The 27,902-nt window shown below is 34.8% G+C and overlaps 1 protein-coding gene across 1 annotated transcript; it reads left to right on the top strand.

The window, feature by feature from the left end:
* Positions 1-19,865: 19,865 nt before the first annotated feature.
* Positions 19,866-23,259, top strand: LOC112750148 (zinc finger CCCH domain-containing protein 48). Its single transcript, XM_025798721.3, has 8 exons — positions 19,866-20,066; positions 20,561-21,062; positions 21,333-21,518; positions 21,619-21,720; positions 21,873-22,031; positions 22,269-22,448; positions 22,564-22,661; positions 22,772-23,259. The coding sequence occupies exons 2-8, from the start codon at positions 20,565-20,567 to the stop codon at positions 22,914-22,916; spliced, it is 1,368 nt and encodes a 455-aa protein (XP_025654506.1). The 5' UTR covers positions 19,866-20,066; positions 20,561-20,564; the 3' UTR covers positions 22,917-23,259.
* Positions 23,260-27,902: the final 4,643 nt, after the last annotated feature.

The raw sequence follows: 27,902 nt of genomic DNA, 5'->3' as shown, positions 1-27,902 counted from the left end.
CAAATATTGACACCCATCCGAGCAGTGTGCTCATGAAAAACTTTAGGGGTCAATCCCTTGGTAATGGGTCTGCTAGCATATACTCTGTTCCTATATGTCCTATGAAAATCTGTTTTTCTCAAATTTTCTCCTTGACAACTAAGAACTTGATGTCTGTATGCTTCGATTTTGTCAAACTCTTATTGTTATTGGAGTATAGTACTGCTGACTTATTGTCACAAAATATCTTTAATGGCCTTTCAATGTCATCAACTATATGAAGCTTAGTGACAAAGTTTCGCAACCATATGCCATGAAATCGGAATCAGAGTACCTAATGATCTCCAAATTTTCTGATCTCCGATAAATAAGCATGTAATCCTTTTGTTCTCTTTAAACAACGCATTACGCATTTAACAGCTATCCAATGATCCATATCCGGATTGCTCAAGTATCTACCCAACACTCCCACTATAAATGATATATCGGGATGTATGTAGACTTGAGCATACATTAAATTCCCTAGTGCTGATGCATAAGGTTTATCATGCATTGTTGTCTTCTTAAGATCATTTTGGGGCATTGCTTGAGACTAAACTTGTCTCCTTTAACTACGGGTGTGTCCATTGGTCTATAACTTTCTATGACATATCTACTTAAAATCTTTTCGATATAGTTCTTTTGTGATAATCCAAGAATACATTGAGAGTAATCTCTTAGTATCTCGATTCCTAATACAAAAGAGGCATCACCAAGATCTTTCATTTCGAATTTGTTCGATAGAAATTTCTTAGTTTCATGCAACAAGCCTATATCGCTACTGGCAAGTAGAATGTCATCAACATGTAAGACCAAAAGAATGTATTTACTCCCACTGAACTTGCGGTATACACGCTCATCTATAATATTTACCTCAAAACCGTATGAGGTAATGACTTGATGAAACTTGTGATACCATTGATGGGAAGCTTGTTTGAGACCATAGATGGATTTTCTCTTTTCTATTAGATCTCCTTAATGACACTTCTTGAGGTTGTTGAGCTTGCTGTATGGATTGGGATTGAGGGGAATTCTCATTATTTTTTCTGTGCTGTAGCAGTATCTTGAGCAACAACAATATTCTCATTGTTCTCTTGTACTGTAACTAGATCTACAGTAGGATTCTCATTGTGCTCTTGTACTATAACTGTGTCTTGAACAATAATAGGTACAAAGACCTGATCATTGTCAGTTATAGAATCCTCATCAAAAGCAACATTCCTAATATTTCCTTCCCCCCAAACTCAACATCCTCAAGAAATCTTGCATTTTCCGTCTCAAAAATAGACCTTGATGCAGGATTGTAAAACTTGTACCCCCGTGAACGCTCAGCGTAACCAACAAAGTAGCAACTAATTGTCCTTGAGTCCAATTTTTCTTTCATGCAGCCTATAAGGTCGCGCCTCAGCTGAACATCCCCAAATATGCATATGCTTTATACTAGGCATTTTCCCAGTCCAAATTTCATATGGGGTTTTGTTAACTGCTTTGCTTGGCACCCTATTAAGGATGTACACTGCGGTCTTTAAGGCTTCTCCCTAGAGTGATTCAGGCAAGGAAGAATGACTAATCATACTTCTCACCATGTCCTTAAGAGTTCGGTTCCTTCGCTCTGCAACACCATTCATGCTAGGTTTGCCTGGCATAGTGTATTGCGGAACAATGCCACACTCCTCTAGGAAAAGAGCAAAAGGCCCAGGACGTTGCTCTCCTGAACCGTCATATCTTCCGTAGTATTCACCACCACGATCAGATTTGACAGCTTTAATTTTCTTTCCAAGTTGAAGTTCAACTTCATCTTTGAAAGACTTGAAAACATCCAAGGCTTGGGACTTTTCATGAATTAAATATAGATACCCGTAACGAGAGTAATCATCTATGAACGTAATAAAGTACCGTTGTCCATTCCAAGAGACAGTAGGGAATGGGCCACATATATCGGTATGTATTAGTTCTAAGACATCTTTAGCTCTCTCGGCACCTAATTTCCTTTCGTTTGTCCTTTTCCCCTTTATGCACTCAATGCAGACTTCAAAGTCCGCCAAATTTAGGGGTCCGAGAATTCCATCCGACACGAGCCTCTGAATTCTCTGTTTAGAGATGTGGCCTAGGCGTTTGTGCCATAATGATGCCGAATTCTCATTCAGTTTTTTTGTTTTGTACCCGTTTGCAGTATTTCATTATTATAGGAATTTAAGTTAAGCCTATATAGATTATCCACCAAATGACCAGAGCAAATATTATTCGAATTGTAAAAGAGACTGACTTTATTGTCTCCAAATGAACAAAAATAACCTGATTTGTCCAAACGAGAAACAGAAACCAAATTTCGTCTAAATGACGGTACATAAAATGTCTCTAATAAATCCAAGTAAAATCCACTCGTGGAACATAATCTAAAGGTTCCTATAGCTTCGACTGCAACTATATTACCGTCTGCCACATAGATGTATCTTTTAGCATCACTTGGCGGTCGGCTCCACAGGCAACCCTGCATAGTAACACTTACATGAGCAGTAGTAGCAGAATCTACCCACCAAGTATCAACAGGTGCATAACTTAAACTAGCCTCAGAACAAACGAAAGTAAGAATTATACCCTTCTTTACACGCCAAGTGGCATATTTGGTACAATCCTTCTTCATGTGTCCCACCTTCTTACAGAAGAAACAAGTTGAAACTTGATCTTGTTTCTTAGCCTTTTTCTGCTGAGAAGGCACATCCGCAGTAGTATCACGCTTTCTTTTATACTGAGAAGATGAAGCCATGTGAGCACTTTCAGTCTTATCTTGCTGTAGCCTCTCTTCTTCTTGCACACAGTGAGATATAAGCTCATTTAAGGACCAAGTGTCCTTCAAAGTGTTATAACTCACTTTGAATTGCCCAAAGTGTGCAGGAAGGGAAATCAAAATGAAATGCACGAGTAAATCTTCAGACAACTCTAACTTTAGTGCTTTCAATTTTGAAGCAAGATGAGACATTTCCATAATGTACTCCCTTATGTTCCCGTTACCTTTATACCTCATGGAGACAAGTTTGCTCAAAAGACTACTTGCCTCCGCCTTTTCATTCTTAGTAAAGAATTTTTCTACATCCTTTAGGAACTGTTTGGCATCTTTATCCTCAGTGATTGAGCCCCGAAACGCCTCAGGAATTGAGCGTTTCATGATCATGATGCTCATTCGATTGGATCTCTCCCACTTCTCTATTTTAACCTCATTGAGGTTTTCCGGAGTGGAAGTGGGTTTCTCCTCTCGAAGTGCTATATCTAGGTCCATACAACCGAGGACAATCTCCACGGTATCCTTCCAAACTTTAAAGTTTGAACCATTCAGCATAGGAATACTGCTAATTTGCGCAGAAACATTGGTAGCTAAAGCCATAGTTTCTGGATCAGAACAAAAAGAACATGCAGTAAATATTAGTTATTAATGGGTAAAAAATCCATATTGAGATATCTAGCACAACATTAATTTTCAATCTTTGGATAGAAAAATTAACTGTAAGTGATACTCTCATTGCAGTAATCAAATATTGTCAAAATTCCTGTCACACATTAAGCCTTTCTTTGGACCGACTTAATGCGCACATGGAAACTTAAACTTCGCAACCTATTTATTACCGCATATATTCTCTATTAATTGGCCAAACAATAACCTTCCTTTGGGCCGATTATTGACCGCATAATTAATAGAAAATAAACAGAAGTATGCAATGCTTATTATTTGGCCAAACAATAAACTTCCTTTGGGCCGATTATTGTTTGTATAAATAATAAACATTACTTTATTCTTAATTAGTTACCCAAATATTTATTTACCATTAATATGTGTATGTAATTCGGCCAAATATAGGCCTTCCTTTGGGCCGACCAATATTCGCATGAATTACATATCACCATATTCTTAATGTTTTAAATAAATCAATTTTCACAAAAGAGGCTACTTTGGCAGCATAATGTTCAATCAATTTATTTCAAAACCAAATCTTTATAAAAATAGATGGGTATACTAATTTAAATTGTTACCAGTTTCCTTATGTAACAAAAAAAAATACTTAAATCCTAAAAAGAATTAAATCTTAATAATGTCTTTTAAAACCTTAAAGAAAAACATGATTATAACTCATGTGTCGAAAATTCTTGATCCATTAACATTAAAATTAATCATTATAATTCAATAATACTTTATTAATGTTTTAAAAAATAAAACATTTATTTATTATATAAATTAAACGCCAGTTCGGTTTCATGTATATATAGTTATACCTTAAACAATGATAATATATATAAACAATCATACATGATAACACATTTATATAAGGAATTGCAATATCACGGCACTGGCATTAACAAAAGGAAATTAATCTGTGTTTGTGCAATAGTACCAGTATACGACGCACACACATCATACACATTTATTTCTGAATTCACAAATCAAAGGCGCAGTACATTCACATGTACAAAATTCATTAACAAATAAATCAATACATATAAAGAAGGCACTGCAATTCATAAGGTCAGTGTATACACATTAAAAATTAAATAACGAATTCACCGGATTCACAAAATTGAATTCGATCCGAACAACGCAAACATGTTTTGATCCGGTGAAATAAAAAAAAATTAATATTTTTAATGGCTCAATTATGGATGGCTCTGATACCACTTGTTAGAATAAATTAATTTTAATAACCCAGATCATCCATATTGAATCATCAAAAATATATCATATCATACTCGAATGCGGAAGCGTACCTGAATTCATAAACATGAATCATACGATCGGAAGAATTTGGATCTTGTGGTTCTTTCGATCTTCCTCAACCAAAGCCTTCTGTATTCCTAGGAGGCTGAACTGCAACTCTTTTGATGGAGAAAGAGTAACAAAGGCGGCTTTGGTATATTGGGGACCGAAACCCTGAAGGTCTATTTATATTTGAGCATGGCACCCATTAAACCCTTAAGCCCAAATAAAATAGTATCTAAGGCCCAAAAGATAATATATCTAAAATCCAAAAGATAATTATCTAAGGAACAAAAATAATATCCGGTTTTATTCTCATTTAATTCCAAATCAAAAATAATAATGACTTATTCAATTAGTATTTAAAACAATAAATGAGATCATTATTATATAAGTCATTTAATTTGAAATAGCATAATTTGTGATTATAATTAATATATGTATTGCCCATAAATAAGTTAGGAAATCAAATAATTTCCTAACAAATTAAACATAGAACATAATCCAATTATAACTTAGAATATCTTCAATTATCATCATCAATTACAAAAAAGAAATGACGGGCTCGCCAGAGAAGTCCACCCCACGCCGTCGAAACTTGCCAAAGTCAACGTATTAGACAGTACAGGTTAGGCGGACTTTTTAATTATGACGGTTTTAAATTTTCAACTCAACCTTTTTTTTTTTTGCAAATTAAGCAAGCCAACCCGACAAATTTTGACACATTTGCCATCCCTACCTATGATAAAGAGATTAGTTGCTCAAGTTATTGTAGCACTTCTTGATAAGGAAAACTAATTTTAATTATTTGAGATTAATTTTCAATACATTGTTTGAGCTATGAATTCAATTTTAATTTAGTTTTAAACTACCTAACATGGAAAATGCATTTTTATTTTATTTTTTGATATGATAAATAGTATAAATTGCATAAAATTAATGGAACATAAAATCTAATTTCATCTAAAACTTAAATTAGATCGAATTTAATAATTAAGTTAAACAGTCATGCTACACATACAAGCCTTTTTGGCTTATCAGTCTTACAAGTTGGACCAAGTCCAACAAAAACCACTCTCACCCAACTCAAGCGTGTTAAACACGCGTCTTACTGAACCGTTTCCAAAGCGCGTTACTACATTATGAACGACTCTTGTTCTTCTTCCTCAATAAAAAACGCAATTCAAGGCACATTCGAAAGCTCTGATGAAACATTCAAACTCCTCGCTAACACTTGACGAAATCAATAAGCAAACATCAAAATCTCCATCAAAAAATACCAAACAGAAAGAAGAAACATTATTCAAGGTACTGTTTCACTGTTCTTCTAGGTTTTTAAGATTTCTCTTTCTGATTTCAAATGTGAAGCATTACATCGTCGTATACACTGTTTAAAGTTAATCTGTTTCACTGTTCTTGGTTTAGATTTGATAGTACTATTCTAATGAAACTTTTCAAGTCGTTTACACTATTTTACGTACTTCTAGTGAATAGTTTAACGTGTGTTTTTATCTGTTTTTGTGCATGTTTTGTGCATATTTGCATGTTTTTTAAGTGAGTTTGTATTCGTATAAACTCTGTATTGTATTTCAAGTGAAATCATTTTTGGGGGTATATGGCCGATTTTTGGGTGTATATGTCGGAATTCGAATGTGACTGGTGCTTCTAGTGGCATTTTGAACTTAAATATCATTTTGAACTCATATAATGTCATGTAATCCAAAAAAAAAAATAGAGGTGTATGGGACTAATATATATTAAGAGTATTGAAGTGTAACTGGTGTTGTTGTACTAGTGCTTGACCTTGTAGTATCATTGTATGTATTTTTGGTTGAGTTGAATATCATTTTGAACTCATTTAATTTCGTGTAATCGAAAAAATAATAAATGTGTATACGACTGGATTTGGGTGTATGAGGATGGTATTTGGGTGTACGTGATTGGAATTTGGGTGTATGTGTGTGATACTTGCCTGGTATTTTTATCTATTGACAGTATTTCTTATTTCTTACAGTAAAAATGACAACCAAGAGCCAAGGTAAAAAAAATACAATGTAAGCACATATATATATCTTAGAACAAATCAATTATTCCTAATGTAAATATAGGTTATTTAAATGACTCTCATTTTGCTTTGTTTACGGCAAACCAAAGACTTGAAATGTGCCACGAGATTATTCAGTGAAAAGTTTGAAAACATGAGCGAGCCAAAGAAAGCCATCGTTCGCGAATTAGGATTTGGTGGCCTCATGCACATCCCGCCAATGAATGTGCCACATAAACTGTTAAAGGAGTTGGCTAACTCCTTTAATTTGGACAATAACAAACTGGACACAGGCTATGGTTCTTTTAAAGTTAAAGCCAAAATAATAGGGGCTGCCCTTGGCCTCAATGCATCAGGTAACTGATTACAGAAACCTCTATGCTTGCATTTTCTGTAATATATTCTTTGTAATATCTTATTCTGATATCATGTAATCAAGTAATAAATTTAGGTGTATATGAGTGATATTTGGGTATATTTCAAGTGATTTGGAGCGTAAATTATTTTCTTTTTTATAGGAGATCTATTTCCCGATAAAGTGAGTTATAATGATCTCTCGGAGGAGAACAAAGTGATTTTTAGGAGGTTCCAGAGGAAGATATTAAAAAATCTGACCGATGAAATGATGAATATCAGTGTTGACAACGACCAAGATTGCCTGATGTTCAAGAGAATTTTCATCCTCTATATTAAAATGGCATTTTTGTTGCCAACTATGATAAACAAAGTATCTCCTGTCCATCTAGCTCCAATTTTTCAGATGGACAAGATAACGGAGGGCAACTGGGGTGCCCATGTGTTGAATTTCATCATCAAAGACATAACCAATTACCATTTGAAAAAGAAAAAATCAATTGACGGCTGCCTCTATGCCTTGATGATCATCTATTTCCATCTAAAAAAACACGCAGACAAGAAGGAAGAAGCAATCCCTGGACCTCCTTGGGTTAGCCACTGGAATAGAGAACTGTTGGTTGCGAGGATCAGAGCAGAGATTGATGGTCATATGGTAACTAAATAGAATACTTCTATCTAGTTTGGATGTATTTAGTCAATATTTGGGTGTATGTCATCTGAATTGATGTGTAATTGGTTTTAAATGTTTTAAATGTTTCAGGGCATCGTCAGGAAGGCAGAAGTAAAAAAGAAGTTGAAGAAAATGAAAGAAAAAAAAAGAAAGAAAAAAAAAAGAAAAAGACAAAAAGGAAGAAGGCAAGTTCATCCGAGAGTGATTCATCGGAGAGTGAACTTGATTTTTCCTCTGAGTCTGAGTCTGAACAAGACTCAGAGCAAACAACAGAAATAAGGAAACAACCTACCCGTATCGCTAAAAAGTAAGTAATATTTTGGGTGAATTTTATAATTTTTAGGGTGCTTTTTGCTAATGATTGGTTGCCCTCCAAAATGGTATCCAGAAAAAGGAAGCAAATTTTGGAGGATTCCACTTCATAGAGTAAAAGTGAATCCGATGATGAGTAAGATTCTAAATTGTTATTGCATTTCTTTCTTTTCTATTTATTATCAAAATTTAATATTTTAACAGAGTATTTCTCATTTAATTTTAGAAGTGAAGAATCGTCACCAATAAAAAAAATAAAAATCAAACAAAAAATTAAGACTCCACCCAAAAAGTATGCACTACTTTTGATAATATTTTACCATCAATTTTGTTGTGTTTGTCTGATTCATACTTTTTTTATTTCCAGGACGCAATCCAAAAAGAGAAAGCACATTGTTGAGGATTCGTCTTCTGAAGAACAAATTCAATCCTATGATGGGTAAGATACTTTGTAAAACTATCTTACCCTTTATCATCAAAATTATATTTGTTAACATGTTCTTTTGCAAGTACTGTCAGAACTTATATTTGGGTGTATATTATCGATTTTAATGTTTTTTGGTTTCTAATTATTGTTTTTGGTTTCCCAAGATGAAGGGAGTTGGGCTGCCATCGACGGAAGGTCACTATGACTCATTCGAAACGTAAGATCCTTTATTTGATAGAATTTTGATATCCTAATTTAACTAAATAGTATTTTTACTGAATGAAGTTTATTCTATGCTTAGAATGTCGGAGGTGAACTTAGGAAGTGAGAGTGATCCTTTGTTTCAAGGACAAACAGATCAAAGCAGCGTAAACAAACCCGCTGATAGCATGTAATTTCTATTTCTAATACCAGTTGCTTAATTCTTTTTTTACCATCTGCTTCTAATTCTGTGTATATTTTTTTTAGAAAAAAAAAGCCCTTTAATGTTTTACGCAAGAAAAAAAAAGGCAGGAAAAAAAGAAAAATTTGCAACTAAGTAAGTTATAAAAAAACAGAGCCTGTGTTTCTTTTCAATTCTTCAGGTGTATTTTGACATTATTTGGGTGGATTTCAGGTTGAGTCTGGAAGAAGAATCGGTCAGTGACCCAGCTCAACAGAAGATTATTATTGTTCCGATGGAGACACATTCGGAATCTGAACCACTTGATATGTGAGTTTTACAACTAAATTTCCACATTCTAATAATCTATTTTAAGGGAGTTTCTTAACTTTTTATTTTTGTCTTGTTTAGAGTTCCAATACAAGTACGCATGCCTCTATCCCAAACAACAGCAGCAAGCCCTGTGCCACCAGTTGAACCATCCCCTCCCCCCCCCCCCCCAAAAAAGTCCCCAAGCAAAAAAATTAATGTAGAAACAACCAAGTGGTAAAGAATGATATTCGGGTATATTTGGTTATTATTTGGGTGTATTGTTCTCTTATTTGGGTATATCTCTTCGGAATCCTTTTCTCTTACCCTGCAACACTCCACAACTCCAGAAACCTGATGAAAGCACACCCACAGTGCCACCGGCTCCATCTAAAATGTAAGTTTTATACAATATAACTCTCTTTCGATAACATTCATCTATTCTTATTCTTATAATATCATATGTGTCAACATGCAGTAATCCACCCCCTAAAGCCACTGCTGCATTAATGATGATCGCCAACACAGCATCCTATGTACCAAAACAATTTCTGGCATCGTCATTCAGCCTCAGCTTCACTGATTCAAGTCAAGAAGAAACCTTGACTCAAGAGGGGCAACCAGGATCTCAGAAGGGAAAAATTCCTCAGACACCTATACTAATGAAAGAATTAGAGGAGCTGGTGGAGAAAATTGCAAGCGCTGGGATTAAGGTAGCAATGGACTTTGCAAAGGGTAAAAGTCCACCGCACGAAAAGCAATCGGCTGGCCAAATTTTTGAAAATTTTGAAACTCTTGCAAGGAGTAAGGAATTGTTGGCTGAGATGAAAGAGAAGTGCTATCTTAGGGCCACATATGTGAAAACATACGGGGATGGAAGTACTAATGAGTACGACCCAGTGTGCACCCTCAATGCCCAAGAACCATTAATACTGTCAAAAATTCACTTTGCATCTCTAGCAGCTAGCAAATATATCGAAGCTGAGGTAAAATTAAGACAAGATTAATGATTTAATTATGACATGTGATTGCAATGTTGGTTGATTTAATTGATTTGGGTTTTGTTTTTTCTAGATTGTCAATGCTATGTGTCTGATTCTGAACAGATGATGAGCGGATATTTTATACGCTTTTTGCCATCATTTTCATATAGTTTTTAGTATGTTTTATTTAAGTTTTATTAAGTTTTCATAGATTTTAGTGTAAAATTCACATTTTTAGATTCTATTATGAGTTTGTGTATTTTTGTGCAATTTCAGGTATTTTCTGGCTGAAATTGAGGAGCTAGAGCAAAAGTCCGATTCAGAGACAGAGAAAGTGTTGAAGATGCTGCCTGGATCTGAACTCCTTGCACTCAAAAGAGCTTTTCTGGAGTTATAGACATCTAAATGGAGCGTTCTCAATGGCTATGGAGAGCTAACATCTAGAGATTTCTAGCAATGTATAATAGTCCATACTTGGATTCAGAATTAAAGGCCCAAAACTGGCGTTCAACGCCAGCCTCCTGCCCTATTCTGGCGTCCAGCGCCCAAAGGAGAAGAGACCAGCGTCCAACGCCCAAAAAGGACACCCTAGCCAGTGTTCAACACCCTAGAGGCCTCCTAGCATATGGATCTCAATTAAGCTCAGCTCAAACACTCACCAAGTGGGCCCCTGAAACGGATTTTAGCACTAAAAGACTGTTTTACCCTTTTTTATGTAATCCTTAGTCATTAGTTTAGTATTTAAAGTAGAAGATCACTCTTTGTAAAGGAAATTTCGATCTTCTTCCAACTTTTTGAAACTTTACACGTTTATCATTGTATTTGATGAGCGAATATTTTATACGCTTTTTGACATCATCTTCATATAGTTTTTAGTAGTTTTTATAGGTTTTAGTGTTAAATTCACATTTTTGGATTATACTATGAGTTTTTGTGTTTTTGGGCAATTTCAAGTATTTTTTGGCTGAAATTGAGGAGCTGGAGCAGAAGTCTGATTCAGAGACAGAGAAAGCACTGCAGATTCTGTCCAAATCTGACCTGCCTGCATTCGGAAGAGCTTTTCTGGAGCTAAAGAAGTCCAAATGGAGCGCTCTCAATGGCTATGGAAAGATGACTTCCAGAGCTTTCCAGTAATATATAATAATCCATACTTTTCTTCGGATTAAAAGGCCCAAAACTGGCATCCAACACCAGCTTCCTGCCCCCTTCTAGGCGTCCAGCGCCCAAAGAGCAGAGCCTGGCATCCAAAGGCCTAGAAAGGACCCCCTAGCTGGTATTTCACGCCCAAGAGACCACAATGCACGTAGATCTCATTAAAGCTCAGCCCAAACACTCACCAAGTGGCCCCAGAAGTAGATTTTAGCACTAAATAGACGGTTTTACCCTTACTAGTCATCTGTTTAGTATTTAAGGGATTAACTTTATGTAATTCGGAGTCTTTTGACCACTTTTATGTCACTTTCCAATTTAGGAGAGCACCATTTTCGTTTTTCACTTTATTTTTACTTTCAGTATGGGTTTCTATACCTCCTAGGTTGAGGGGAGGAGCCCTGCTGAGTCCTATGAATTAATAAAACTACTATTTCTTCTTCTTCGATCTGTTTCTGATCTATCTCTAAGATGTATATCTGATCTTCATCGTGGTAAACAGGATGATCTAACAAATTAGCTCTGTTCATCACATTAAGACAAATGTGCCTGACGAACACCCGCGTCTACTTGGGTTCTTGTAAATACTCGAAAGGAAAAGCACGAGCCAACAGCTATGTTTATACATCTCACAGACGGTTAATCCACGATTTTGTTGGGGACTTCTCGAGACACCAGTTCAGCCGATTTTCGGAGAGATTAGGGTCTCCGTGGTATAGGCTAGAATCCAAAGAAGTATCATTCTCTGATTCGGAAGATTTGACCTTGTTTGTGGCGTTTTAAGTAGGATCGCCAAGAGAATGGACTGCTATGCGCTTCACCCTTCGTCAAATTGAAAATCACGACCACTGGCCACGGCCGTGTTCATTCTGTAGCAGAGGAGATCGATGACCACGGGCAATGGCTTTGATCACTTACAGCCTGCCATAGAAGAAGATCATTCACAAGCAAAGAAGACAGTGGTACTAGAGTTACTTCAGAAAGACAAAGCAACTCAAACTCTCAACTCTATTCCTATCCCTAAAACACTTGTTTTACAGATACAAATTATGAATAGTTTTCTCTATCTAACAACCTTTTGAGTCTGCTTGACTAAGACCTGCAAGACAACCATAAGCTTGCTTCAAGCCACAATCCTCGTGGGATCGACCCTGACTCGCTCAGGTATTACTTGGACGACCCAGTGCACTTGCTGGTACTTCCTGCTGTACGAAAAGGTGTGGGATTTTGCGTACGTGCGCACCAGTATTCTCTATCAGTCTGTGTCACTAAACCTCCTAAGTTTAGGCTAGGAGCTCTGCTGAGTTTAATGGATTAATAAAAGTACTATTGTTCTATTTCTAATTTGTGTTTGATCCTCTATTCTAAGATGTATCTTCGTTCTTCATCCTAAGATCACGTGCTTGACAACCACCCGTGTTCTTCTTGGGTTCGTGTGACTACGTATCTAGAAAGTATTGAACCACTAGCTTGATTATACAATTCTTAGACGGTTAATCCACAACTTCAATGGGGACTTCTCGAGACACCAGTTTAGCCGAGGTATGGAGAGATTAGCGTCTTTGTGGTAGAGGCTAGAACCCAAGGCACAGCGTTCTTTGATCCGGAAGATTCGACCTTGTATGTGGCGTTTTAAGTATGATCATCAAGGGGGAATGAACTGCAGGAGCTTCACCCTCAATCATACTGGATCCGCACTAAACCTAGGGTTCAGCATTGGAGGAAGATTAGCAACCGCGACCGTACGGTGTTGATCACATACAGCCTGCCATAGAAGAAATCATTCACATTTGGAGTAGGCAGTAAGACCAAATTGATCCAGAGGAACAAAGTATCTCCGAGGCCTTAACCATCCTCCTATCATTGTATTCACCATCAATTGAGTAACGTTTTCTTTAATTTACTTTTATGCGCTTTAAACAAACAAACAACTCTTCTACCCGCCTGACTAAGATCTACAAGATAACCATAGCTTGCTTCAAATCACAATCCTCGTGGGATCGACCCTGACTCGCTCAAGTATTACTTGGACGACCCAGTGCACTTGCTGGTTCAGTTGTACGAAGTGTGGGAATTCGTGCACAAATAGACAAAATATTAAAAGATTTGAAGAAGAAATTTACTATCACCCCCCCTAATATTATGGTAAGGTGTATTGGACTCAATTTTGGGTACATTTGTGTAATGTTTTAGGTGTATTAAATATTTCTTCTGGTGTTTCTTAAATGCTGCAGAAAATGGCTATTAGGAATCATGGCGGTGGCGAGTTCTTACAACCAAAATAAAAAAAGCCATTTATGATTGAGGACTACAAAATGTTCATTCCTTTTTTGGATTTGAAAAAATTGGCATCCCATCCATATGTAAGTTTTCTTTCTAAAACTTCTAATCAAAATTCTTTTGTTTATGTGCCAATTAAACTAAAACACTATTCAATATAGCCATACTTCAGATATTTGCACATGTTTGCTATGCGGAGCATTGGTGATTTTGGGTGGCTGATGTTAGAAAGAAAAAATTTTGGATCCTTGACCCAGATCACAAGACGTGTCCCTCCAAACCTAGAATGAAGCTTAATAAATTTGTTGTAAGTTGATTCTGTTTTTTGTGTTTTAATCTTTGAGTGTATTTCTGTTCAAAATAAGGTATAGTGTGGGATCCTTTGGGTGTATTCATTTATTAGATTTATTCTCTCTGATATTTTGCTTTGTTTTTTGTTTTTAGGGGTATGTGATTTCCCGAATGAGGGTATATGCCGGGGGGCACCTCTCAAAAAAAATAATTGTGAAATTAAACCGCCATACATCAACATTTCAGGCCAAAAGACAAGGTATGGATCTTTCTCTCTAAAAATTGTATTTTCTGTTGCTGTGCTATTTTAATTTGCTCATTTATTTTTGGTTTTCAGCTATGATTGTGCTGTTTATGTAATGAAATGGCTTGAAATTGTCGAGCCTCAAAATATTAAAAATGGGAAGTATGACTGGGACAATTGGACACAAGTAATTGTGTTTAAAACTGTATAACTCTCTATTAATTAACTAAATTAACAGAGTTCATTGAACGCTTACTCTTTTAAACTGTAGGCGGAGGTGGACCACTTTTGAGTTGAATATGCTTCACGAATTATATTTCATGAGATTAATCGAGACAGAGATATAGCAATAGAGAAGGTGAAGCAATAAGATTGTCCAAATCATCTGCAGTGTTATTGAGTCCATATTGTCAAATAGAATCAGATGATATTGACAGTGATTAGTTGGAGTGGTGTATAGTGTTGGAATAGTTTGAACATTTTTTGTAAATATTATGAATATTTAATCCAATCTTATTATAAATTATTTTTCATAAATAAACTGGCTGTGCTGTATTCAAAAGATGTCAATTATAGGTAAAAAAATGAAAGAAAACAACACCATACGTGCTAATATGCCCATTTTCTTTAGTAATACACCCAAATATAGCCGGTATACACCCAAATTGAGTACTCACATATTTCTATGAAAAAACCAACAAGGTGGTATGGAAATTCTAGTATTTGATTGTATACGTATAGTAAATTTAAAACAAACAAATATAAACAAAACACTAATTTCTAACACAAACAGCAGCATCTGAAAAATATAAAAAAAGAAAAATGTCAAATACAAGAGACTGCAGAAATACACCAAAAAAATTGAATGTTACACCCAAATAGTTTCACTATACACCCAAAATTCTATCCCGTGTTGTTGGATCCCTGAACTGATAATTCATAATATGTCCGTGATATTGGCTGGAATTCGTTTGCAATCTGTTTGTCCAGCTTTGAACCTAGCCTATTTTTTGGACGTCCTCTTGTTCGAACCTTTGGAGGGATTTGAAGCTCGTTAACCGATTCCAAGTTAGCATCTTCGTGAGATAACGAACATGTCCCCTTCCTTTTGGCTTTCAGTTCTTCTATCTCAACCACGACGTTATCGTAGGCACGGTGCAGAATGGCGGTGAGCTCCTCAGATTCTGATGCAAATTCACATATATTTTGCGAACGAAACACCAATTCGTCAAACCTCTTGCTTTTTGGTGCCAACAATGGCTTGTCGTGGCTGCTCTTGATGTGTGTGTCTCTTCTTTACGTTCTTGCTCCATCGTTCCAATTCGTCACACTTTGGTTACTCGTTCAAAGCTCAACACGCTTAAGGATTGACAGCACAATATCCCTCTTGACTCGAATAATAAGCACTGGCATTTCACTTGGGCTGCTACCAAGTCATACGTAATTGTAAACTTATTGAATGTTGAGCTAGAAACTTGTTCAGCAACTTCGTATACTGAATAGCCTAAAGCAGAGTTCGTTAACCTTGTGATGCAATTCATCTTTCCTCTAAATTGTGCTTGGACTTTCCTAAACTTTTGGTGAGTGTACACATGTTGAAACTGAGCTTCTATGGAAGATTTTATTGCACAAGGTATGACAGTGTAAAAATCTGCAGCATCCAATTCTCTCTCTCTTTGCTCCCTGCTTCCGAGGCAATTATCATATTGTTTGACGAATTGGATAAGTGAGTTGTTCCGGGTAATGAACTTGTTTAAAAATGCATGCATGCTCTTGCTCCTTTATGTGTTTCTCATCCCGGCCCAAAAGTGGTGATCCAGATAAATTGGAATCCATATATGACAGTCTTCGTATAGCTCTGTAAAACACACCCAAATCAGACTATAATACACCCAAAAACATGCAATTTACACCTCTACTGCAGATTTTAAATGTCATTACCTAAAAGCCACTTGTTGTCCAGAAGACCATACTTCAACAGAAAATCATTCCAATTCCTATCAAATGATTTTTTGGTATGAGAGTTCCAAACAACATGGCTCATTTCTTGTTCGATTTCTATGTGTCCCTGGAAGCCGTTTAATTTACCTGGAATCTTCTTCATGATGTGTCGATACACCAATAGTGAATTGTTATGGGCATACAAGCCTCAATAGCCCTTTGCATCGATGTGCATTGATCGGTGAGAATCCCTTTTGGAGCCTTTCCTCCCATACAATGAAGCCAACATTGAAAAACCATTTGAATGATTGAATATCTTCATTTTTCATCAAAGCGCATCCAAGAAGTGTTGACTGACCGTGGTGATTCACCCCGACAAAAGAACCACAAACCAGATTATACCTGAAACAGATTACGACAAAACAGAATTAAAATCATTAAATACATCCAAATAATGACTTTATACACCAAAAAAATCCAATATATACCTCTGCAGCATATTCATAAAACAACATTAATTTAGCATCATAAACCAGAACAGCATATTAGCTGTTTGTATTATAGGTGGTGTCGAATGAAATAACATCCCCGAAATACTCACAGGCAGCTCTGCTCCTTGCATCCGCCCAAAAATCATGCTTAATCGACTAATCATCCTCGAGTTCGAGCTCGAAAAAGAAATTATGATTCTTCTCTTTCATTCTTAATAAGTATTTGCCAAATTCTTTTGCATCGTCTAGTTCTGAAACATTCCGCACTTCTCTCGTGATGTAATTCCTCACGTCTTTTTCGATAAAATTTAACTCACGATGACCCCCAGCTGCTACAACAAATGATTGGTAAGTTTTGCTTGGTCTGATACCGACTTCCTCGTTATTCTCTATGGTACGACGCATGGACATGCTTAGTTCCCTATGCTATTTGAGCATCTCTGCTTGATTTGGATATCAAGAATGTGAATGATGCAACATGACCTTCGAAATGATCCAAACACCAACGTCCTTTAATATGTGTATATAAATTCTTGCAGGACAATTTAAACCAACAGAGGGATTTGTCTTTTCGGTGGGAGATATTTTCGATTTTCATTTTTCCTCTCTGCTATATGTAATCAATTGATTCTTAATTCCGTTTTCCTTCTTATTTGTGCTCCGAACTCTTGTAGAAAAATCTGCAGCCTTCGCATAATCCTTGTAGAATTTTGCATCATCTTCAAGTGTGTTAAAAGTCATTCCAACCTTGGGAACAAACTGCTCTTCAACGACACAGAGGGGCTGCAAAAAACACCCAAAATACACGATATTAAACATAAGCATAAACTATAGAATGCAAATACAACTATAAAACTATCATCAAAAATAACAAAAATTAGATTCATGAATCATCATTAAACAGAAACAGAAACTGTAAATACACCCAAACTTTCCTAAAATACACCAAAATATTCCTAATTTACACCCGAACGTCTGATATAAAATGCAGAAAATTCATCAGAACTAATACATTAGATTCAATTCAAACAAGGAATAGTGAACAGCAAATTTCACAGGCAAGGTTCATGCATTATTCAGCTACACAATCATAAACTACTAACTGGATTCAAATTCAAATTCAATTATTAACTATAATTAAACCACACCTCAGGAACTTCATTGGATTCAAATTCAAAATCCACTTCACTCTGGTTCAGCTGACAATCTGAAGTTGAATCATCCATTATCTTCAAAACGGTTTTAAAGCTTGATTTCAGAAACAATGGAAAAGGAAAAAAACAAAGAAAGAGAACAGAGAGAGAAACTTACGTAAACGGCGACAGAAAAGGCAGAGAGAAACACACGAAAGAGATAGAAGAGAGAAGGCAAGAAAACGCAGAAGAAAGAAACGAAATCCTTTCGAAGAAGGAAGTAAAATATTCGCGCGTTGATTAATTGAAAAATCTGTTAAGAAAGTGCGTGAAACATACGTGCCATAAGAGGCGCGTTTTAGGGCTAAGGGAATTTCAGCACTTGTAAAACTTGTATAGTGAGAAGGCTTGTATGTGGAGCATAGTTATTAGAACCGGACCGGATTGGACCGGCCGATTCGACCGAAAAACTGATAAAACCGGACCCAATACTAGTATAGTCCGACATTTAGACTGCACAAAATTAAGAACCAAAACGAACCAGTCAGATATAGAATAAACCGATAAAAACCAGTCAAACTCGCTAAAGACCGTCTGACCGGACCGCTTGAAATTAAAATTTCAAGAAATGTGTGAGGTGGGATTCGACCCCTGTCTTCATGGAAAAAGAACGTCCTTTATATCCACTGAGCTAGCATTCCCCTTATTAATTAATATACAAATTATAATATATAGGTATCTTTCATCAAATAGTTTACTTCTATATAATTTATTTTAATTTTAGTTATAAACTTACTCATTCTTAAATTAATTATATTTTTTCTTTTCATAATAATATATTATTTATTAATATTATTTTTTAATAAATAATTGTAATATATAATAGTATAATAGATATAAACTAATTAATAAATTATTAAAATTTTAAAATAATAGTTATTTTAATATAAAAACAAAATAAAAATATTTATCATGGAATAAAAGTAACAAAATACTTCATATTCTATATTATTTTAGAATAGCTAGATGATATTCATAAAATATTAGTAAAAATATGTATTTTAAATTTTAATTTTAAATTTTTTATTATTTTTTATTTTTTATTTATATAATACCGGGTTAATCGGTTCAACCAGTGACCCACCGGTTGAATCAATAATCTAATGACCTAATAGTTTGACCGATTTGATCACCGATTCAGTTCTGATAACTATGATGTGGAGATTAATTATAAGTTAAAAAGTCTAATATAAACATACCTAATAAATCATAAAATTTTGGTTGGAATGATTTCTTTTAAATTTGTTTAAACCGTACCGGAAACATGTAATGAATGAATAATCATGATAATGATAGTGTGTTAGGCTTTTAACTATTAACTCCAATTTGAGTTTGTGTTTTGATTTTTTTTTTCCCAGTTAGTTTTGATATTTATGTCAGCTTTAAACTTGAAATCTAGAAAATTTAAATCTTATTATTTATACCCCATAATAGTTTAGATTTGAAGAAGAGGATTTAGATTAGATTTTAAATCTTTTTCAATATAAACTAATTTTTATCGATTTAAAAATGATACACATAGGAGAAAAAAATGCTAAAATTAAAGTATCATAAAAAAATGACAAAGACTAATGTATTTTAAAATGTAAAAAATACAATATTTTTTTAATTTTATCATCTAAATTATAAATCCTAAACTCTAAACTCTAAACTCTAAATTATAAATTATAAATTATAAATTTTAAATTATAAATTATAAATTTTTAAATTTTAAATGTAAATTATTAATATAAAATATAATAAATAGAAAATTAAATTTTGTTTAATTAATAAAGAATATAGAATTTTTTTATTTAATAAAGAGCATTTAGGATGAATTTAGAAAAATCATATAGTGAATGATTGAATAAGATACTTCTATTACGGTTATATAATTAAATATATAAACTATAAATAAATCACTTCAAACTATAAATAAATCCAATAATAAAATTATTAAATATTTTGTTATTTATTATATAAAAATAGCTCCGTTGATTTTTCCCGGTTTAATTTAATTTCGGATCGTATGAAATTTTTTTTTCTGACTTACCCAAACAACCAAAATCATTTACATTGTAACTGCTCAGCGCAAACGTAACCTATAAATAAAGGATCTTCACTCCAATTTTTCTTTGCACTATTATACAAACACTTTCCTTTTCTTTGAATCTCTTTGACTTTTTGATTCACCGATTGAAGTCCTTATAGTTTTACTGCGCATCTGGATCCCAATTCTACTCTCTACTCAGGTTTGCTCCTTAGAACGCTAGCTTCTTTGGAATTCTCCATTTACTTTCTCCTCCTATTTTGCCATGGATGATCTACGTGAGGCGTTGTTCTCTCCGATAGGATTGACCTCGCTGAAGCTCCGTGCAATTTCCTGGTGGAAAGTTTGTATTTTTATTTTAGGGTTCCATTTAATTTCATTTAGTTTGACGTTGAGAGCAAGGTTAAATTATTTGAGGGGGTTTTGTTTGATTTCTCATCAAACTATGTAAATTATTGTCATTATGAAATTTCTTTATTCTCTTGCTGTTCATAAGTTGTATTTTAATTAAGCTGTGTTAAGTTGGTTGATGGAGAGTTGTGGAGTAACAGAATTTGGGTTTTGATGAGGGAATGGGTTCTGCTGCTTCTTGTGAATGGGTTGCTGTTTGAGTTTTGGAAGATATCAATGAGCAATGAAGGGTCTCGTTCATAAGAATACTGTGTGTCTGATGTAGATTGTGTTTTTGTTTCATAGTATTATGGCTGTTATAACAACAACAAGGAGGACTGAACTTTTGGGTCGAACAACATCCCCAACATGTAAGTACTGGCTAGCTGGGAGATGCAACAGAAATCCTTGTAGATTTTTGCATAAGTTACCAACCTTGTCATCCAATGTATACTATAAGCATTCAAAGAAGCCCCATTCTTGTGTTGAGAAGATGAGAAGTTCCTCTGTTAAGAAGCCAACAAATTGCGCACCAAAGGCCGTCAAGAAACCAGCAAATTGTGCGCTGAAGTCTGTTGTGTCTGCTGAGAAGCCAACCAAATGTGAACAAAAGGGTGTAGTGATTGAAAAGATTGAAAATGTGGAAGATGTGGCCGCTCTTGCTATGGCTTCTGTGGAGAAATCACGCAGTATTTGTAAATATTGGATGACTGACAATTGTGTGCATGGTGACCTGTGTCAGAATTTGCATTCATGGTTTTATGGTGATGGGTTTACCACACTTGCAAAGCTTTATGAACACAAGAAGGTACATGTCTCATTCCACCTTTTATTATTTGATATTAACATATGAAAGTATATTTTGTTTAGTGGTTTTGCTAAACTAATTCTTTAGTGAATTGCTTTGGTTTATGAACTTAGATGGTACATTAATTTTGAAACTGAAATAAGTTTGGGTGCCAATAAAATTATTTTTTGAAATGTTTACTCTAATTAAGTTACTCAGTAAGTGCCATTGAGTTAGATCCTACTATGCCAATATTAGTGGAATAGCTAAGTATCAAATTTTTGTTGACAGGTTGTCACTGGGATTGCACTGCCATCTGGTTCAGACAAACTTTATTCTGGCAGTACTGATGGCACAGTTCGCGCTTGGGACTGCAACACCGGCCATTGTGTTAATACGATAAGTGTTGATTCTGAAGTCACCTCATTGATATCTGAGGGCCAATGGATTTTTGCTGGCATAAAGAATGCTGTGAAGGTAAGAGAATACTTCACTCTTTTATTTTAGTGTAACAATGATGTCTTATTTATAGGAACTTTAACTGTATGCTGATAATTTGGTTGTGGTTGTTGTTAAGGCATGGAATATTCAGACTGGTGCAAATGTTACTCTTGATGGACCTAAAGGGCAAGTCCTTTCCTTGAATGTTGGCAATGATATCCTCCTTGCTGGAGCAGAGGTAAATTACCTTGCAGTGATTTATGGTTGTTATAATTCAATCGTTGTTTATAGTTAGCCATCTGCTAGTTTTGCTGTTTGATTAAAGCTGTCACATTTCTGCTCGTTCTGTTGTCTATTAGTTTTTAAATAATTTGTTTATTTAAATTGCAGGATGGTGTTATTTATGCTTGGAGATGCAACTCTGAACCCAAAGCTGAGTCTCCTTTCAAACTGGTTGCAACACTAAGTGGCCATACTAAACCTGTAGTTTGTCTTGCTATTGGATGCCACAAGATGCTGTATTCTGGGTCCATGGACCATAGCATTAAGGTAGTGTTTTCTGTGAACTTGCAATTTGTTTATTTATTTATTTCAATGTGAGATATGCTTCATGTAGATCCTTTACACCATCCTCACAATATTTTGTTTTTGGTGAATGGTTTCATTTGTAATTTAGTGATGATCAGTCTTGGCTGTTTATACATTATTTCCCTGTTAGTTATGCAATCAGTCTTCTTTTCTAAACCAACAGTGGGTCTAAAATATTTGTTTTCCTACTGTCTACAGGTTTGGGACCTTGATACATTACAGTGCACGATGACACTTAACGGACATACTGACATAGTCACATCACTTATTTGTTGGGATAATTATCTATTATCTGGTTCATCTGATTGCACGGTCAATGTGTGGGTGTGCACTGAGGAGGGAACTCTAAAAGTGGCATACACTCACATGGTCGAAAATGTAAGTTGTTTAACTACTGATATTTATGCACAAATATGTTTTAGCTGATATTTTAATTTTGTTTATGAAGGAGGTGATTGGTTTGTATAATTAACATTTTTTTTTCTTATTCTAGGCTGTTCTTGGACTGTATGGGATGTCTGATGTAGACGCCAAGCCAATATTGTTCTGCTCGTGCAAAGACAATTCAGTTCGTATGTATGAATTGCCTACGTGAGTCACCATCAAGCTTTTGTCTAGTTACTTTTGCTGCAATGTCTCTGTATTATATGGGGCTTGTTTTTTCTTGCTGCTGTAGCTACTTAATGTGCTAACTTCTACAGGATTTTAGAGAGAGGTCGACTATTTACCAAACAAGAAGTTCGATCCTTTGAGATAGGCCCTAATGGACTTTTCTTCACCGGAGATGGGAGTGGTTTGTTAAATGTGTGGAAATGGTTGGAAGAGCCCAAGGTGCCAACCTCCTGAGCTACAACAACAAAAGGTTTTTGGATGAAGAAAGTCTACAAGATCATTGGTTGGATCATGTTCTATCTGTGATATAATAGGGGGAATTTTGCATGTATAATACCTATGATATGAGAAAATAGTGATGTTTGTGTTTCAATTTGTTATGCGGTGTATTTGTCTTTTGTTTTGTTGGATAAGTTGTAATTACTCTTTGGTTGGTTCCTTGTTCCTTGATGGCAATGCCGAAGGGGAATAATTAACTGGCCATGGAATGTTGTTTTGTTCTCCTCTTTTCTGGGTTGAGTTGTATAGAACAATTTAAAAAGAATTTTGTATATATAATATAACAGTTTATGTATTATACAATTTTCAAGATCATAAATTTTGAAAAAGGTGAATGCTTTTTTAAAATTTTCACACGTTATTTAATTATTATAATATTAGATCATAAATAGTTTTTTGGGTGACTACAGATAATTAACCATTGTCGATTTTGATTAAAGACAGATCCAAAAGTCAAAATAATAAGTCAACATAACAAATTCAAACCACAGTTTATATATAGTTAGTTTAGATTTTAAATCTTTTTTTATATGAACTAGTTTTTTTTTTAGTTAAAATGACACAGACAAATAAAATCTCTAACTTAAGGTATGATGAAAAGATTATATGGTGAATGCTTGAATAACGAGTTTAATTTATGTGGTGTATAATTAAATGTTTAAGAATATTATTATGTATCAAATAAATTCAACTTCAAGCTTTTTTTTGGAAAAAAAAAGTTTTGCTTTAATATGGGGTTTTCAATTAAAAAAACATGATTCACATGGCAAGTAATTTGGAATCGAAATTTTGCTGAAATAATTATCATATTTATAATTGTGTTATGAATAGTATGGGATTAACACTTCAAAAAGAGTTTTACGTTGTTGAAGAATCAACACATTAAAAAGAGTCTTATAAAACATTAAAACCTTCGACTCCCCCACTATATGAGCTCATTTTTGTGGTGATGGACGGATGGTTCTCCGGAGCCTACGGTTAATGAACTAGCTCATGTGGTGGGAGAGCGCAAAATCTTATAAAGCTCTTTTTCAGGTGTTGGCTCTCTCAGATTTTCTTTTTGGAAAAGTCTAGGGCCAGCAACTTTTTTAAATTCTGCCCAGCATGTAACCAGCAAGGAAAAGTGAGTCATTAGATGAAATTTCACACCAATCTCACACTATTAAAATCATCATTAATGACTATTTGATGGCTACAAATATCAAAAGTTGCTGGCCCCCTAGCACTCCTCTTTTTTTTAAATAAATTTAATTATTTTATTTATCGAAATATATAATTTATAACGTATTTATTAATTTACATCACATAATTTATCTCGTTTATACGATAAAAGAAATAATTATGAATGTAAACAGAGATAAGCCAAATTTTGTTTTGTACATATCTCATTTGTAATGTAAATGAGATAAGTGTATTATTATTAAAAAATTATAATTAAAATAATATTAATAATTCAAATTTTTTAACGTACAATTAGTACTTAAAAAGGTTGGCAGATTAAAATAAATATATTTGAACCATTAATACTCAAAAAGAGTACATAAAAATTTTTAAATTAAATTATAGATTAAATTGGATTGATTTAAATTTTAAAAAAAAATTATGTGTTCAAATTCTATGATGAGAATAAATACGATAATTGTGCCAACTCCTACAAATCGAAAGATAGAAATCGTGAAGTTCACTAGGATAAATAAAATAGAGAAAGAATGGAGAGATAACCGTTTCAATTGTGTATCGATTAATTGTTAGGAGATGTTGATAAGGACAAATAAAAGTATAAAACAGAAAAAGAGTGGAAAATAGCTATTTCAATTGTGTGCCAATTGTGAGGAGATCCATTTCAATTCTCTTCCTATAACACCCTAATATTCAAATCCTTATACTCAAGTCATAAGTCAATGATAATAAGGTGATACCACTGTTAAGGTGGATTACAATACATAAATATAGATATAATTGAAAGGAAGTATTAATCGAGGAGTCTGAAAAGAGTGAAAATAAAACCGTGAAGCGTAATACTCACATATCGACAAGAAGATAAAGCGTGAATCAAGAATGATATAAAGATAAAGTCGTAGAGAAGAATAAGAAAAAGACAGAATATAAATATATAACATAAGTAAATAGCCACTAGTCGCGACTCGCAAAATTTAGACCGGCTAGGATACAGAATAAAAACAATTTGACAACATTAGGTCCTATCTCTCCCAAAATATACATAAGGTCTCTATAAGCAGGTTCCAAAAGAGATTAATACATAATATAAGTTCTTCAAAATAAATCCGGAGAGATTCTAACAGAAAGTAAACAAAGTTCAAAGATCTTCCCCATCTCTCAGATGAAACACAGCTCACTGCTGCGCACCAGGACCTGCATATGAAAAACAAGAGATATATATGGAGCCCGACCCATGGGTTTCCAGTATGGTAAAAGTGCCAAATAAATACAATGTACTATAATAAGAATTCACTAAGCATCTTAACTTCACACCTCATCATATCCATCTTATTATTCTCTCTACTCCATAACTTGGCAACTATCTTAAGGGATTTCTAAGTCTAAGTCAACAATTCTCGCCTTTCTTTAACTCTCCAATCAAACAGAATCATAACCAGAACAAACACCAGCCCTCAGCGTCAACCAACACCATCATGAAAGACCTCTCAATTGTACAAACACAAGCAATACAATCAAGTAATACACAAGTAGATTCAAGTAAAACATGTAGCATACAATCATGTAATATGTACAATTAGGCAAACCAGACAACTAAACAAACCCAAACAAATCAAAATATATGCAAATGATGTATGCCTGCCCTATGACCAATGATATCATCTGTCGATTATACAGTCAAAACTGACACATCTGGTAGCTAATCCGGATATTGTCATCTCTACTATTTACTCGCTATATTGCATAGCCTCGCAGGGTGAGTGCCTTGTACACCTCACAGACAGAGGAAACCTCGCAGGGTTGAGTGCCCTATACACCTCGCAAGCAGGATAGCCTGTATTTCTCGTAGGGTTAGTATCCTACCATATCATCATATAACCATTCACGATTTCACCATCATTTTTATTATCTCGCAGATAGAACAACCTGTATCTCTCGCAGGGTGAGTGCCCTGTACACCTCGCAGGCATAAAACTTGTGTCTCTTTTTATAACCATAATAACTAAGGGAAAATTCTCAACCCCAACTCGTCCATCAACCTCAAATCATCGTTAGTCATCTCCATTTTCTCATCTCAATCCATTCTCACTCTCACGTCTCAGCATTTTAGGGATATAGTGCCCGGCACATTATTGTTCCAAGAATATAGTGCCTGGCACACTTTCTTTCAATAACTAACAGGTTCGTTATTCTTCTCCAAGTTCTCAACTCATAAATTCTCATTCTTAGCTTCTCTATCCTCTAATTCACCGGCTCTAGACTCGTATCGAAGTTTATAAAGCTTTAGGAGACCAAAAGAATGATTAAAATACATAAAAACACACTTTTTAAAAAATCTGAGGGTTTCGCGTACGCATGCAGGTGGCTCGCGTACGCATGCAATGAAAACTGGGGGGTGTCGTGTACGCGAGCTTTGGCCGCGTACGCGAGTGGTAAAAACAGCAATGTTTACTTACGTCGCATACCACATTCGCGTACGCGAGTCTTTAATTTCGACACTCCCGCATACGCTTGCCTCCTTCTGGGTACGCAAGGCCACTGGACAGTGCCCAGTGCCCGTGTCGCGTGGCACCTCCGTGTTCACGAGTCTTGCAGAAAAGGTAAAAAGCTATTAAGTGTAAAAGTCAGTTTTTAAACCCAACTTTTAAACCTTTATATCTTTTGGTACAAAATTCATTTTTCAACCATTCTTGAACCGTTGAAAAGATCGATGAATGAATTTTTATAAAATTTTAGTTTTTTAAAATTTTCAACTCCGAGGGCCGAGTTACAACCCATCAAAATTGACCAAAAATTTGTTTTTAACCAAAAGTGGTATTTACCAATCTTTCCAAATGTCCACAAGCCAAAACAGTTTTCACTTATCAAATTGACCACAAACCAACCACATTCACATATTTACACTCAACCAAATTCAAACCTACTTCATCCACACAATTTAACCCAAATCGATCAATTCCACACCTCAATGCCTCAATTCTCATTATTCATAATCATTCCAATTATTCACACATTTAATATCTAAAATCCATTCAATCTCATATATCATCACACCATACAAACACCACTTATATTTCTTACTTTTTTTCAGCCTCCGGCCCAAGATTCACGATCTCCGGTCCAATTCATCAATTGAATATATATAATTCAACACATACTATCATCATTCAAATATGCAAAATCAAACAATACTTATCCAAATCATTATTTTATGTAACATATCATCTATACACATCAATTCTAACAAAACAGACAATTCAAACTTAATCCTATGAGCAATCAACTTAGGAATTCTCATCACACTACACGGTACTTAAATGAAACTTAAACTATACCTTGTTAACGGTGGTTCACACCCACACTTAAGCCTCGTTCACAAAGACACCCACAATAATTGAATTTCCACTTCCAAGCTCACCCAAGAGTTTTACAAGCTAATTCAAGTTCCCAAGAGTACCAAAAATTTACCCAACAACTCTAACACAATCAATATAATACATATGTCAACATAGGATTCATAAATTTGATAAATCACAAGAATTTTGAGGTTTCTTATCTTAACTCATGAAAATTTGGAACGAAACTCACCAATAGCTCATACTAAAGTACCTCTAAACAACCAAAACCACAAAATTTCTCAAAACCCAAAGTCAAAACTTGAAATTGAGAGGAGAATGAAAATTAGGCATGAGTTTTGAAGTTTCATATCACAATACCTAGATAGAACTAAAGATCTTGTTGAGAGCAACGTGTGGCCACAAA

This window comes from Arachis hypogaea, chromosome 15, assembly GCF_003086295.3.
Source record: "Arachis hypogaea cultivar Tifrunner chromosome 15, arahy.Tifrunner.gnm2.J5K5, whole genome shotgun sequence".
Taxonomy (NCBI): domain Eukaryota; kingdom Viridiplantae; phylum Streptophyta; class Magnoliopsida; order Fabales; family Fabaceae; genus Arachis; species Arachis hypogaea.
The sequence above is the reverse complement of the archived record's forward strand: the minus strand, read 5'-3'. Positions and strand labels throughout refer to the sequence as shown.

Bases quoted from the DNA above. Each gene is read 5' to 3' on its own strand.
- LOC112750148 (XM_025798721.3), top strand. From the start codon at position 20,565: ATGGCTGTTATAACAACAACAAGGAGGACTGAACTTTTGGGTCGAACA. The intron at 21,721-21,872 runs GTAAATTACCTT...TTTAAATTGCAG, and splicing joins TCCTCCTTGCTGGAGCAGAG to GATGGTGTTATTTATGCTTG. The intron at 22,662-22,771 runs GTGAGTCACCAT...TAACTTCTACAG, and splicing joins CGTATGTATGAATTGCCTAC to GATTTTAGAGAGAGGTCGAC.